Source organism: Onychostoma macrolepis, chromosome 10 (assembly GCF_012432095.1).
Source record: "Onychostoma macrolepis isolate SWU-2019 chromosome 10, ASM1243209v1, whole genome shotgun sequence".
Taxonomy (NCBI): Eukaryota; Metazoa; Chordata; class Actinopteri; order Cypriniformes; family Cyprinidae; genus Onychostoma; species Onychostoma macrolepis.
This window is the reverse complement of record NC_081164.1, coordinates 3,031,043-3,045,830: the sequence shown is the minus strand read 5'-3', so window position 1 is coordinate 3,045,830 and position 14,788 is coordinate 3,031,043. Positions and strand designations below refer to the sequence as shown.

The 14,788-nt window shown below is 35.0% G+C and overlaps 1 protein-coding gene across 9 annotated transcripts in view; it reads left to right on the top strand.

Annotated features, from left to right (window-relative positions):
• LOC131548507 (A-kinase anchor protein 2) overlaps nucleotides 1-14,788 on the top strand; it is a 100,626-nt gene that overhangs the window by 70,624 nt on the left and 15,214 nt on the right. The window contains exon 1 of one of the 9 annotated variants that reach the window (XM_058789832.1): nucleotides 11,144-11,390. The exons of the other annotated variants lie outside the window; for them this stretch is intronic. Within the exon in view, the coding sequence (XP_058645815.1) occupies nucleotides 11,382-11,390 (9 nt within the window). The 5' untranslated portion in view covers nucleotides 11,144-11,381. Of the gene's footprint in view, nucleotides 1-11,143; nucleotides 11,391-14,788 lie in introns of those variants that run through there. 9 annotated transcript variants of the gene reach the window in all.

The following is a 14,788-nucleotide window of genomic DNA, read 5'->3' as shown; positions in this document are numbered from 1 at the left end:
TTTAGTTTCAGTGGCCTGGAGATATGAACTGTATGCTTAAAATATTACCACTTAAAAGCAAAATATGCTATTTCCAGAGCTTTACATAAGTCCGGGGAGCTGATAAGCTTCACTTTTTGCTTGTATGTCTTCCAGATTGACAAAACATCTAAAAATGCTTTTCTACAGGCTTTTCATTCCAATTCATAAGTCTCCTTTTTATTTAGCACTTTATTTTCTGAGCACCTGACCTTCAGTAATGCCCACAATAACTACAATCCTGTCTGAATCATCAAAAGACCTGACAAACGTCTCCTGTTAATAATTCTAACTCCATCCAATTAGTGCATTAAAAGTTTTATGCTAAGAGTATGGTTGTTTGCTATGAGCTCATGTTTTGATATTGTGCTCATTCAGCAACATAAGCAATAAGAGAGATATTAATTAAAGGAAACCAAAAATGACCTGGAAAACCTTGCCAGCAAACATCTGGGTAAAGAACAACATTATCCAAATCCTCTTCTCTGAAAGAAGCCAAAGAGCTATCATTAACTCCAAGGCTCTCTCCAAGCCAAAGCATTTTAAATGTAATGGCACGAATATGGCGCTTTTTCCTTTAGCCCTTGATTGAGTTGTTCAGGGTTTGTCCTTGGAATGGTTTGGGGTTTTTCCTGTCTGGCTTGACCTCTCACATTGTGCTGAAAGCACAAACAAATCAGCTGCTTCCTCCCGTCGACGTTTGTCATGGAGTTAAAAGACAGCTGGTTTCAGTAATGCCAGAGGAATAACTGGAAAATGAGAAAATTCCTGCAGCTGCACTGCACAGTATTTTTTTTTTAACCAAAAGTGTGTATGGCAGGGAACTGTTTACTGAATATGAAATGTTGAATGTTGAGGGGAAATCATTCCTGTTGATAGCCAGCTAGATTGGGGAGAGATGCCCAAAATTAGATGAAACTAAAAGAGACTTTTTGCTGTTAGATTCCTGGAAAAAGACAGAAAGTGTGTCAACTTCGCTGCGTGAATCTGGGTCGCATTTGGCAAGGACGAGCCGACTGGTGCACGACAGACATACAGAATGATCTCTGCTGCCAGTCAGATACACCAGAGGAATGAACTGTCCTGATCTTTCACGGTCCATCATTATACGGATGCTTTAATGAGCTCATTTGTTAAGAAAACACCTCCTGATCACGCTTACAAGAATGACCAACACGTTGGAAGGAACCAAGCATTGGCTGTTTATGAACTTCAAGGTGTAATATATTAAACTGCAAAGAACTAGCAATAGAGAAATTATGAGATGTTTTGGCCTGTTATTTTGTAAAGGCTTGAATGGATGGTTAAAATTCTTACCAGTTCAATTGAAGAGACTGTTGGAAATAAAACTCTGTTTGCAACCCATGGCTTCGGAATGACAAAATATGTAGGGTGGAGCTTGATTTTATCCAGTTGGGAAGAGTGTTAGTGCCCACCCACTTTTTCAGAGGCCTTGGTTTCAGAAGTATTTTTCCTATTTATTTTCCCACTGGGATTTTTTAAAAGTCTCTGTTAAAGCCATGAACCAAACCAGCCAGCTACGAGGAGAACCCCAACATTACAAACTTCAAATTGAAGCAAAAACATATTTGAAAATTTGATAAAAAGACAAAGATACAAAACTGTGCGTTAAATATCTTTAGTGAGGGAAAGAACGGTAACACTTTAGTATAGGGAATAATTCTCACTATTTACTAGTTGCTTATTAGCATGCCTATTATTAACATATTGGCTGTTTATTAGTACTTATAAAGCACATATTCTGCATGAGCATATTCTACATCCCTAATCCTACCCAATACCTAAACTTAACAACTACCTTACTAACTATTAATAAGCAGCAAATTAGGAGTTTATTGAGGCAAAAGTCATAGTTAGTGGTTTATTAATAGCGAGAATTGGACCTTAAAATAAAGTGTGACCAAAAGAACTACAATCCCATGAAGCATTACAAATTTTTTTTATTGAAAATTATTAGAATATTAGCCATTTATTACTAGTAACTACCTTATTCTACATCCCTAATCCTACTCAATACCTAAACTTAACAACTACCTTACTAACTATTAATAAGCAGCAAATTAGGAATTTATTGAGGGAAAAGTTGTAGTTCATAAGGAATAAGTGTTCCCTGTTCTAAAGTGTTACCGGAATTTCACTGTTAAACTTTATTATTTTCAAAATAAGTATTAATGTGGGCTAATACTTTACTCGCACCCCATATTTTTACTCGAAACACAACTCTGTATACATTGGATTGATTTTAATAACTTTAACACACTTGAATTGTGCATAAAGCACTAGGAATATGCAAGTATCTGATCGGGACTCGGTATCAGCAGATATTCAATATTCAATGACTCGGATCGGATCGGGGGCACAAAAAACCTGATCGGGACATCCCTAATCATTATCATTATTATATCATTTGGAATGATGAACACTGATGAATTTTGGACAATAAAGCCTGGAACATCCATTATAAACTAAATATTGATTACATATTGACTTAATTTAACCTAGTTTTGCTCTGTTCAGTAAGGCAGTGCTGTAGAGATCAACTGCATCAAGAATGACATTCATGACTCTGGGGCTTTCTGCGGTTCTGTTCAAAAGTTCCTGAATGAAGAGCACTTTGACTCGCATAATTGATGTTTTATTCTTTATACTGTCCTTCATTTTGAGAGAGTTATTGAGTGCACTTATACAACAGCTTCAAGAGCAAATGGAGAGAAGAAAATTACTGCTCTCACCTATCAGACAGGAGAGCCATATAATTGGTTCTGATGCTAAGCTGATTTTCAGATGAAAAGCCCTCAGGGATGACTTTGCTTGGATGTGCGCTGCTGAAATCGGCAGTAGGGAGGAATGTTACTCCCTGTGCCGTGGCTTCCGTTTTTATTTATTTTTTCCAAATGAACTTTGAGGAGGTCTCGGGCCATAATTAAGGAGGAGTAAACATCTAATGAAGGAATGCTTGAGCACTGATTGCTGTTTTATTGTGTAGTCTAGTGAATCAAGGAGCCGTTGCAAGTATGTTGAAATACACAGCACCTTGGCAGGTCCTCTGCCTCACTTTGGAAAAAATCCCAAAGGTAAGACCTTATTATTTTAGAGCTTAACATGGATTTGGCGCTGTCCCTCCACAATTTTGTGATGTTTGAAGTTTTTTTGAGGAGCAAGGATCAGCTGAGGGTTGTCTAATGCTGTGATTTTCGAGACGATTGAAAATGAGTTCAGTTGTGGAGTGATGAGGAAGCTTTGCGACATTTAGAACAGTTTTACATTGAATTAGTTAGATGTAAAGATAAAAATAATGTAAATAGCTTGTTACAAATGATCACTGAACAAAATGTTGTGTGTTCTGGTTGTAAAATCTTTATAGCAAACATTTGCAAAATGTCAGTAAAACCTTTGAAATTGCTGTCTAGTATCTTTGTGTTATCTTTAAAGCAACACCAATGACATTTTTCAATGCTTTCAACTCAAATTGATGAACAAAACATGACATGATGTTCATTTTGTATCACTCTTTGTCCATTTTAGTTGAGATCACAATAACATTTAAACATATAATTAAGTTGAAAATGCAGCCTAGCTGCTTCTTTTTATGGAGAACTTCTCCGTAACACAAAGCAGAGTTTACCACAGCGCAGCTCTGCCTGCAACCTGGATGCCAAATTTAGAGTAGAAGATGTGCTCTATTTCTCTTCTCCCACTGGGCTTGAAAAGCAGGTTAACCAAGAGTTTGAGGGCCACACTAGAAATGCCATGCTAGAAGTTCACTCTAAGACTAGCCTTATTGAGCTGTATATAACAAGTATCATTTAATATTTGGATTATACTTTATTTTGCAAAGTTATTTATAGTCAGTAGAATGTCTAAAGTGTACAATCAAAATAAAGTGTGAGCAGATATTAAGCAGATAGTCTACTAATAATCTAATGATTGCTAGCTGACATGTAGTTCCAAAGTTACTTATAGTTAGCAGGATGTCTAAAGTAGACTACCGAAATAAAGTGTTACTCTGAACTTAATCTAAATTTTATTAAACTGAGCTTCTAAATGCAATACTGACTATATTATTCTTAGGTGTATAGGTTTTTGGTCCAGTAAGTAATATGTGAATTTAATAGAAGAAATGACTAGTCATCCAATCTTTCATATCCATAACACATTCTGTTAAATAAGATAATTTAGAAATTGAATGATATGAAAAATATAGCTGAAATATATATCTGAGTATAATCAGCATAACAATGGTAACTAAACCAATGTTTTCTAATAACATTTTCAAGGGGCTGGATGTACAGTATACTGAGAACAGCAGAGGGCCTAAAACAGATCCTTGTGGCACTCCATACTTTATTGGCATTAACTTAGATAATTCCCTATTTACATAGACACTATGTAAATGGTCAGACAGGTGGGATCTACACCATCTTAATGCTTTTCCCTGAATACCGGTATAATTTTGTAGTCAATCTAAGAGTATGTCATGATTAATTAATTTTAACACTGTTATTTTCCTGTTTATTACTCTGAAGGTGCTTTGAAAGTATCTGTATTGTGTAAAGCACTACATAAATTTAAAAAAATCAAAAATCAAATTGAGGTTACACTTTATATTAGGTGGCCTTAACTACTATGTACTTACATCAAAAAAATAAGTACAATGTACTTATTGTGTTCATACTGTACTACAAAACACTTTTGCTGCTATTGAGGTGGGATAGTGGTAAGGTTAGGGACAGGTTTGGTGGTATGGGTAGGTTTAAGGGTGGGTTAAGGTGTAAGGGATGGGTTGACAGTGTAATTATAAATGTAATTACAGAAATTAATTATAGATGTAAGTACATATAGGTATTTTTAAAAATATAAATACAATGTAAAAACATGTATGTTGTCAGTCCTGTCTTCCTGTGTCTTGTGTTTCCCCTCCTCTCGTGCCCATATTTGGTTTGTTCCTGTTCCTGTCCTTGTTTAGTGTCATTATGAGTTCATTAGTCTCCATCCGTGTTTGATTGCTCCCCACCTGTTTCAGTTCTCCTCATTTGATTTCCTTCTGTTTATAAGCCCTGTGTTTCCCTGTTGTCATGTCGGCTGTTAGACGTCATGTAATGTGTTCCTGTTACTCCTACGGGTGTTGATCATTAAAAACAGTGTTGTTTGAAGAACTCCTTGTTTCCCTGGCTCCTACGACACGTGACATATGCACACAATAAGTGCATTGTATCAAATGATTCATTTAAATGTAAGTGCATAGTAGTTAAGGCCACCTAATATAAAGTGGGACCCAAATTGTGTGTGTGTGTGTGTGTGTGTGTGCATGTGGTTAATATGTATACATACATATGTATGTATTAAGGCATTAGCTGTTTTTTCTTATGCTTAAATGTGCATTAGCTAAACCATCCTGAAAATTATTTTAGCCTGATTTGAAACATAAACTTACGAAACAGTTTTTGAAATTTATGTTGGAGATTTGATACTTGTATGAATAGAACTAGGCGTTATCATAGCCTGGATGGATTTTACTTGCTTAACAAAGTTTGGTGTGGTTGAGAAGATTTTAGAATACAATTAGAAGTATTGGCCTGTCACTAATAGGTTGGTTTTAAGTCAATTATGCTCCCTTGACCTTTATTTCATGATGTCTGGACAAGCCTGTGCAGTGTATAAGTGTCAGTGTATTGACATCCCCTGAGTAATGGACATAAGCCGTTAAGCGACTGTAATTCAGCTTTCACTAACTGGGTTTGGTGCCATTTTTAATGGCCCTTAAGCCAGGTTAATTTCAGGACAGTAAGCTGTGTTCCAACCAGCTCTACTAGTTGTAAGTACTAAGGCTAATTGAAACAGTTCTACAACGAGTTTCACAAAACAATATTTTGATTGGGCTTTGCTGAAGAGACCATGGTTGTTTTCGTTTAGGGTGGTGATGTTTCCCATTTTACCCTTGGGCCTGGCTGACAATATCCAGATGACCCTCTTCCAAATGTCTTCCCGTAGATTAGAGGTCATATTTTAGGCAGGGCGGTGACAGAGTGTTAAGCACAATGTCCTGGTTTTATTGTCTTCCTCACCTCCTTGTCTCTAAATACGTTGTCGTTTCAGTCAACAAGGTCTACAGGGGCATCCGATTTTCTTGGGTTCAATCCACCTCCTCTGAAAGCTGAATTAATTTTGTCCTTTCTTCAAGAGGTTTTTGTTGTATTTGCGTGTTCTTCCACAAATAATACTGTAATGCTTTCAGAAGCGAAGACAGTAGGCAGTATTTACCTAAGCATTGTGTGTTCATGAGCTTCAGTTTCTTCCCCTCTCTCTCATCTGGCTTTGAGCTTCTCACTTTGGAAGCGTGTCTCTCTTCAAAAACAAAAAAATGGCTGTGTGAAACAAAAACTGTGCTTGATGTTCTTTTTTGGGCATTTGGAGTGATTTGGGATTGAAGTATTCAAGCCTTTTGAAACCATAATAAAGCTTTGAGTAGGAAACAGGCTGAAGTTTATGTCATTAATAACCGATAACGTTCCTGTTTAGTGACCTGTTAACCACTGAAAACAGATCAATGAGTCAGTGAGTTGCACTCGAGACCAGATTATTCAGTTTTGTGAACTACATTCAGACTGGTATAGTTAGGAATAAATAGTTCTCACTTTAAACTATAAAGTGAGAACTATTTATTCCTAATAACCATCAACTGTTTTACTACTGGTTTAAAATACTGAACAATGAGGTTTAATGTGAGATTAATTTTAAATTAACCATAAACTAAAAGTTTGCAAATGTTTTATAAGTGCTTTGTTCTTGTAACTTATTAAAGTGTTACTGATAAAAGCAGCCGATATTTATTGAATGACAATGTCATGTAATATTTCACTCTGTCCTGGACATATCGATTGATTTGACCTCATTTCTACAACTTTCTTTCAAAAGCCACAAATATTTGTCTCATTGTGTAAACTGACGGTCATTTAATCAGGCTTTGCTTTTGTCATTCCCACTTCCATTCATGGAAAATCCTGAACCTTTAAGGTTCTGCAAGCTCTTAAGGTGCAACTGTGAGGTTAATCTCAGTAATTGTTGTCGCTTTGTATAGGCTGTCTTGAGTAAGACTGTTTACAACTGCCTTTAGAGAATAGTTTAAAATGATGTCTTTTTTGGTCCTCAAGCTATAAATAAGATAGTAATGGCTATATGGCTATATACTATTATAAAGTGGCTTTGAATTGCTATTATGTTTGAGGTTGGAATGATTGTTGTTATTTAATTGTATATTAGTCTTACTCGAGGAGGTCTGTTATATCTAAGAAGAGCTGCCATTTATCTCGACTGCCGTTTACAGTATCCGACAGATGTTTGGCTGGCACATCAAACCTGGAATGACCTGTATGTTGCCAACTTTCCTAACTGACACTCAGTTTTGTGTATGCTTTTGCAAGGATTTCAAGCTTAGCCAGTGTTGGGAAGTAATTAAGTGCATTTCATTAATTAGTAGTGTGACAGTAGTTCATGGTTTTCAAAATCTTAGTGTGACAAAACACTACATTGCTGATCTTTGTCACATTGACTTTTATCTCATAATTTTAATTTAGGATCCAATAATTTCAAAATGTTTTATGTAATAATTATGACTTAAGACGTACATCATAATTTTTGACTTTTTATATGTCAATTTCGACTTGTTTTGTTTCAAATAGTATCTTATAATATTGGTATTTTTGTGACTTTTTGTAGCTTAGAATATCCTAATTAATATTTCTTGCCAAATTTCATGACTTTTCATCTCATGAATTTGACAGTACCTTATAAACTTCTCATCTCATATGCCTTACTTCGACTTTTCATATTATCATTTTAATCTAATTTAGTATTCCATAATTTTCATAAATTCTCAAATTTGACCTAATATCATATAATTTTTCGACTTTTATGTCAATTTCAACTTTTTTATATTATAAATATGAGTAATAATGTTAACTTTTTATCATAATTTTGACGTCTCATTTCATGACTTAGAATCATGACTTATTATTTTGTCATATAATAAGTCATATTAATTAATTTTTCATTTCATTAATATGACTCCTTATCTTATAATTTCAACTTTTGTCATATTTTCTATAAATATGACTTAGTATCTCACAACATTAACTTTGACGTTAACGTTACCTGGCTTAGAATCATATTATTTTGACTTCTTATGTCATATTTTCAACTGTTCATCTTATAAATTTGACTTCATATCTTAGAATTTTGACTTTTTATATCATAAATATGACTTGGTAGGTCATAATTACAACTTTTATGTCATAATTATAATTTTTATGTAAAAATGAAAAGAAATTGGCTTCGATAAAACACTTTTTCAATAAGGTAGCTTGACTGCAGCTACAAGTGCAGTACATCAAATTATGCTTAAAAGCTTAAAGCACGACACAAAATACAGTTTGGCAGTAACCTCCCCAACACTGCACACAGCACTCTGCATTATTATTATTCTTGATCCACAATGACACACGGACTGTGGGAGGAAGGAGCTCTCTAGCAGAGGATGACACACCCCAGCCCACTGCTACTAACGTCCTCCATTAAAACACTGCCGTTCCAGCCATTCCTTACAGACACATTCCAGCTATAAAGAAGAAGGAGAATTTTACAGCTACCACCGCAACAACCCATGTAGGCCTACTGTTTTGAGTAATAACCTATGTACTCTTTTGAATAATATTTGAACACATTTCCCAAGAAATTCTTTTTCAAAGTTTTCAGATATAAGATATGTGAAGTAGTTAGATACATAAAGGAGATGAATTGCAAAACATCAGACGCTATGATAAAACTCTTTATCATTGAGATGTCTGTTGTTTCTGGGTTGAGATGAAGGTTATACTGCAGTCTTTGTGTATCTCTGAACAGAACCGAGCATGTGGTGTTATTATTAGCACAACGTCTCTTTAACAGCCTTGCATGACTGAGTGGCTTTCAATTCTCACAGCAATCTTGCCTGAATCTCTTTTGCTCTTATCTGTATTTCTATTGTAGTCCCATTTTAAAGGCACTTGTTGCCACAAGGACATTATAGTGTTACTACAGCAGGATTTCGTCAGGGACGTACTGTACTACTTCTATTTTGAGATTTCAGTGAAAACAATAACTAGACATCTATTTAATCATTTACCCATAAATTCACAATGTGTACTGCATGACCTGATAAGACATACAAATAGTAGCCTACACGCTAGCTTTTGTGAGTACATTTCAGAAAAGAGTACGGCTGATTAGAAACTAAGAAAGCAGACACAAATCACATTGTAATTTGCTGTTTATGGGATGTTTTGGTTACTGTGAATTGTATGAGTTAGGCTTAGGATTAGTAAAAAGTATTGGTAGTATAGAGTAATGACTCAGTTTGGTACCTGCGCTCTTCTCCATGATTTCCAGTGCTCACTTGTGCATTTGTGATAAGAAAAATACTTAAAATTTGCTCATAGGTAGTACTAAGTTTTTGAGCCAATAGCCTGAGCCATAAATGCCATGTGACTAATTATAATAAGAGCTGTGTGTAAAATACTTCAATAATTTGACTTGATTAAGAATTATTTGTGAGAATTTGTACATTACTCACGTGCAATTTAAATACTTGGGATCTTACCTAATTGCATTTTTCTGAATAAAAAAGCTTTATACTCATTACAATTTTATTTTGCCATGAAAAGTCATTTTTGCAGTGTTGTTCTAAGTTTTGTTGGTCAGGCCGTTATTATCCAGTCACATTTCTCATATTATTTAGCTAATAAATATCTTATGATATTGGAATATACTGTATAATGACGAATGCAGCAAAAGTTAAAATACAAATAATAAAAAAAAAAAACAATAAACAAATGGATTTTTTTAAAATTAGTGTTAGATTAACATTGTAAAAAAAAACATTACAAAAATTTACAATGAACATTAAATTCATTGTAAATGCATGTGTTTATGGATGTTTTAACTTTTAAAAACTACAATTTAATTTGAATTTTAAGTCTTTTTTTTAATCTTAAGAACATTTTTACATTTATGGTAAAATAAACATTTTACCATAAAATTACAATTTTTTTTTTTGTAATTAAATTTGTAATTGCACATTTGTAATGATGTTGAAATTCAGTACATTTAAAATATATTAACTTTAAATGTAATATTGAATAACACTACAGTTAAAATTATACTTTGATATAGTACTTTACATGCACTTTGTTATGTTAGCCAACACATCAAAATAAGTATACTTTTTTAAAAATTATGAAACAAGATTATTAAAACATTATGGTTTAAAATGTACTTTGAAGGAAAATCTTTAATCTGACATTATTAAAAAGTGCACTTTTTAAAAGTCTACTTAAGTGTGTTAAGACACATGGTGATGAAAATGAGTTTAAATTATAAACATAGTTTAAAGTGTGTTAAGAAACATAGTTATGAAAATGTCAGTATAAATTCATACAAAATTAGCGATTTGTACCGTACGTTCAAATTCTTGTAATATCGGGTTGGATACACTTGAATACAGCCTGCCATAGAGTATTTAAATTTGTTATATTTTAAACAAATGTTTATCTTAATTTAGTAATATAATAAACTATAGAAATAAAGCTTTAGAAATTAAATCATAGCATATTTTCAATAACATATTTTTGCTGTGCAGTGGTGAAATTCCATCTGTATCAACTTCCAAAACTTGTAAACTTATCTAATATGAGTAAGAGAATCCAGTCAGGGAGGCATTTTTGAGTCAGCAGTGAATAATGTTCCACCCAGAGGACAGATTCCCCACCCAGCCGTACTGCGCCTTCCCTTGTAAGGTGTCTGCCGGCCATTCTAGAGAAGTCTGGAGACTCCCTCGGTCCAGGTCGATGAAGGGTGTTTGGGGGGCGGCTCTGACAGAGCGCTTCTTTGTGTGAGTACAGGAAGAGACCACACCCCTCACTCTTAGACCACACCCCCTTTACCCATGACATCATAGCCAATAGTTAGACAGAGCAAGAATTTTGAGTCCTGGAGACAGACAGAAGAGAGAGAGGCATTGTAGGAGAACGGACGGAAGCGGTGTGGGGTGAGTGAAGCATGTGGGACACACACACACATGAGGAAGAGGTGGGGGGTGGAAGAAGTGGTCAGGAAAAGCCCTGCGTTGTGTTGTCCTGGGCAGGGTTTCACTGGGTCTCCTCAAAGGTTTATAGTTTGAGGTGTTGGAGGACGACTGTTTCTCAGATTTGACTGGGACGCTCAGGACTTCTAGTCTGTACTGAGTTTTCTTTTTCATACAAAGGATCTGTAATTTGGTGGCAGAAATCTGTTTACAAATTTGGAAAAGTATGAAAAAGGTAAGAAAAAACTCTTTAGACATCTGGGCCTAAATATTTAGAAGACCTAGTTTCAGATTCATTTTGAGTCTGAGAAAAGTGATTGCACATTGATAGCTCAGGAGATTCAGTTGTGTTTCATTTGTGTATCAGCTGCATGAGATGTTTCGACTGGAATCCCTCAGGAAAACTAAAATGATTGTTGACAAGCAGTGAGAGTTTGCACTCTTAAAAATAAAGGTTTTCATTGGCGTTTATGGTTCCATGAAGAACCTTTAACATTCATGGAACCTTTCTGTTCCACAAAAGATTCTTTATAGTGTAGAAAGGTTCTTTAGATTATTAAAAAGTCCTTCACACTAAGAAAAAAAAGGGGGTTTTAAGAACTGTCCACCGAAAGGGTCTTTGGGGAACCAAAAATGCTGTCCAAAAAAAAAAACCTTTTGGAACCTTTATTTTTTAGAATGTATACACTCTTAAAAATAAAGGTGCTTAAAAGGTTCTTCACAGCGATGCCATAAAGAACCATTTTTGCTTCCGCAAAGAACCATTCAGTCAAATGTTCTTTAAAGAACCATCTCTTTCTTACCTTTTTATAATCTGAAGAACCTTCTTTCACCACAAAGAACCTTTTGTGAAACAGAAAGGTTCTTCAGATGTTAAAGGTTCTTTATGGAACCATTTAGACAAAAAAGGTTCTTCTATGGCATCGTGAAACACCTTTTATTTTTAAGAGTGTAGAGCTGTAATTTGTATGTAGTTTCTTATCTGAGTTTATATTGAGAATTCTTGTATTTGATTGCAGTCTTTGGTATCTAGATTTGAGTTTGAGAAACTGTTAAGCAGGGCATTAATCAAAAGCTTTTCATTGAATCCAGTCGAGCAGTAATTGAGATTATTTGATGTTTTGAACTTCTCTGTCTGCGCCGGAAGAGTTAATAATCCTATTTCAGGAGTCTTTCATCAGCAATTCAGTGTGACGGGTCGGTCTGTACTGACTGTACAGCTGCTGAAAGCCATACTGAACACAGGCATCTTGTGTAACCGTTAAAAATGAGGAATCTTTCTGTTCTTTGACTTGTTTGGATGCCTGAAGACAAATTGTGAACAAACAAAATGACCAAATGGCAAAATAAACTAGTGGAGCATGTTCATATTGTGATGAACTACACCTGGGGCAGTACATCTGTATGTACCTGAGTGAAAATTGCACTATACCTTCATTAAATATATCTTGGAGTGCCGTTTATGAAAAGTCACAGTTCGGAAATTAGTACTGAGAAAACTCTAGCATTATTTCTTTAAGAAACATACATTTATAAGAAGCATACATTTCAAAAAATGGCTTAAGTGCCCAAATACTTTCTGGGGGCCACTCTTTTGAAAGAGAAAGTAGGCCCAAATGTAGCAAACTGACTCAGTTGTTAATTTTGTGCGTTTGTCTGACTAACTGCTTCCAGATGCTGTGAGGGCTACAACATGCTGAGTGTTGCATAAATAGAGGCACTGATAGACTAGTTTCAGTAAATGTAAAATGACAAATATGACGCACTATGCCCTTAAGCACATTAAGTTATATAAATATACAAGGAGTTTATATCCATCCGTCTCGGTCTTTTGCAGGTTTATATACACACATGGTTAAATTAGGTGAGGCAGGGCTGTGTATCCTTCATCACTTCTATTAGACTGCCGGAGCCTGGAAGACAGCTGAACTATGCCGGGAATGTCAGAGGGGGTTTAGAGGAACATCCGTGGAGAGTGTGTGTGTTTATCTGTTCCTCGGAGAACACACGGATGTCCCTCACATCTGACTGCTCAGGGCCACAGATTTTAATGTACAGCCACTGCAGATATACTGTATATGAGATTGGCTTATGGTTATTGAAAAGAAAAAATGAAGAACCTAGAGGGTAGTGCTTACAGGTTGCTCTTTCAAAGCTCATGGTTTTTTTAGTTTCTTTGCTTCTTTTATGAATCAGCTTTGGCTTGCATGTTTCACAAACAGTAACAGTAGAGTATTAAACGGATGTGAATATCATAGGTTAGATAAGAAACACATCAGTCAGGTTTCACAGTAAAAATCCCAATAATTTTTAACTGATTTTTAATGAAAATTCACTACAGACTTACCACACTGTAAAAAAAAAAAAGTTGAGCCAACTTAAAATTTTAAGGCAACCAGCTTCAGCAGATTTTTGAGTTTTCTCAACTTGTCGTTTTAAGTTTATACAACAAAAATTTGAGAATCTCCCACAAAAATAAATTGAGCAAACTCAAAAATCTGCTGAAGCTGGTTGCCTTAAAATTTTAAGTTGGCTCAACTTTTTTTCTTTTATTTTTTATTTTTTTTACAGTGCATGAGCTCTGAGGTTGTTTGTTGGTATATGCTTCTGTAGAGATGTGATTTAATAAAACAAAAACTTCAGAAATCACAACTCAAACTCTCAGACACAACTCAAAAAATCAATCGTATAGTTTTAGTCAGTATTTTTGATTCATGTGGTTAGTTCATTTCCTCATTAAAAGTTTTTTTTGTTTTTTTTCAAACACTTTAGCTCAACACTTGTAGAATGAAAGGTTGCAATGCTGCAATGTCTAACTCTTTTTTGAAGATAAAAGTTGATGGTCACTGTTGTTTTTTACTTAGTTATGGAAGAATTTGATGAGCAGTGTTTGAGTTCATATTAAAATTGCAGACAGTGTCAAATCTGAGCATTGTTTGAGACACTATTGAAACCTTCTGTTAGAAGACTAATTTGAAAATGCTTTTTTTCTTATGAGAGAAACCTGAGCAAGAGACTTAAAAGGATATTTCACCCAAAAATGAACGTTCTGTCACTGTTTATTCACCCTCATGTTGTTCCAAACCTGTATGAGTTTCTGTCTTCTGTTGAGCATAAAAGAAGATATTTTGAAGAATGTTGGTAACCACACAGTTGACGTAGGAATGAGTTCTCGAGGCAAATCTCATAGCAATAAGTTCAAATCTCTATGAGATCTCATTGCTTTGAGAACTAATTGAGATATTTTCTTTCCTGTGGGAGAGTTGGTTGGTAGTGAAAGAGAGGAAAAGGAGAGGGAAACGCCATGTGTTGTGCTTTAAATGCTTGATTTGTGCCTGATTGTTCGCCTGCTGTGAAGAAGTGCTTGAACAGGACACATGCATGTGTTAAACACAAGACATAAGTTTCTTTTGAGAACATGTCCCAGTCATATTTGACCCCAAAAGACAGAAACATGACCAAAACAGAATACAGATGGGCACAGCTCAAAAGATCCAATAAAACCTCAATATTGTCCTTCCAGTGGAGCCATGCACTTTAACTATGGTTCACTCTAAAAGAGCGATATCTGACAGATGGGACATCCAAATACATATAGGTGGGGTAGATGGATCAGTTTCAAGATAACCTTTT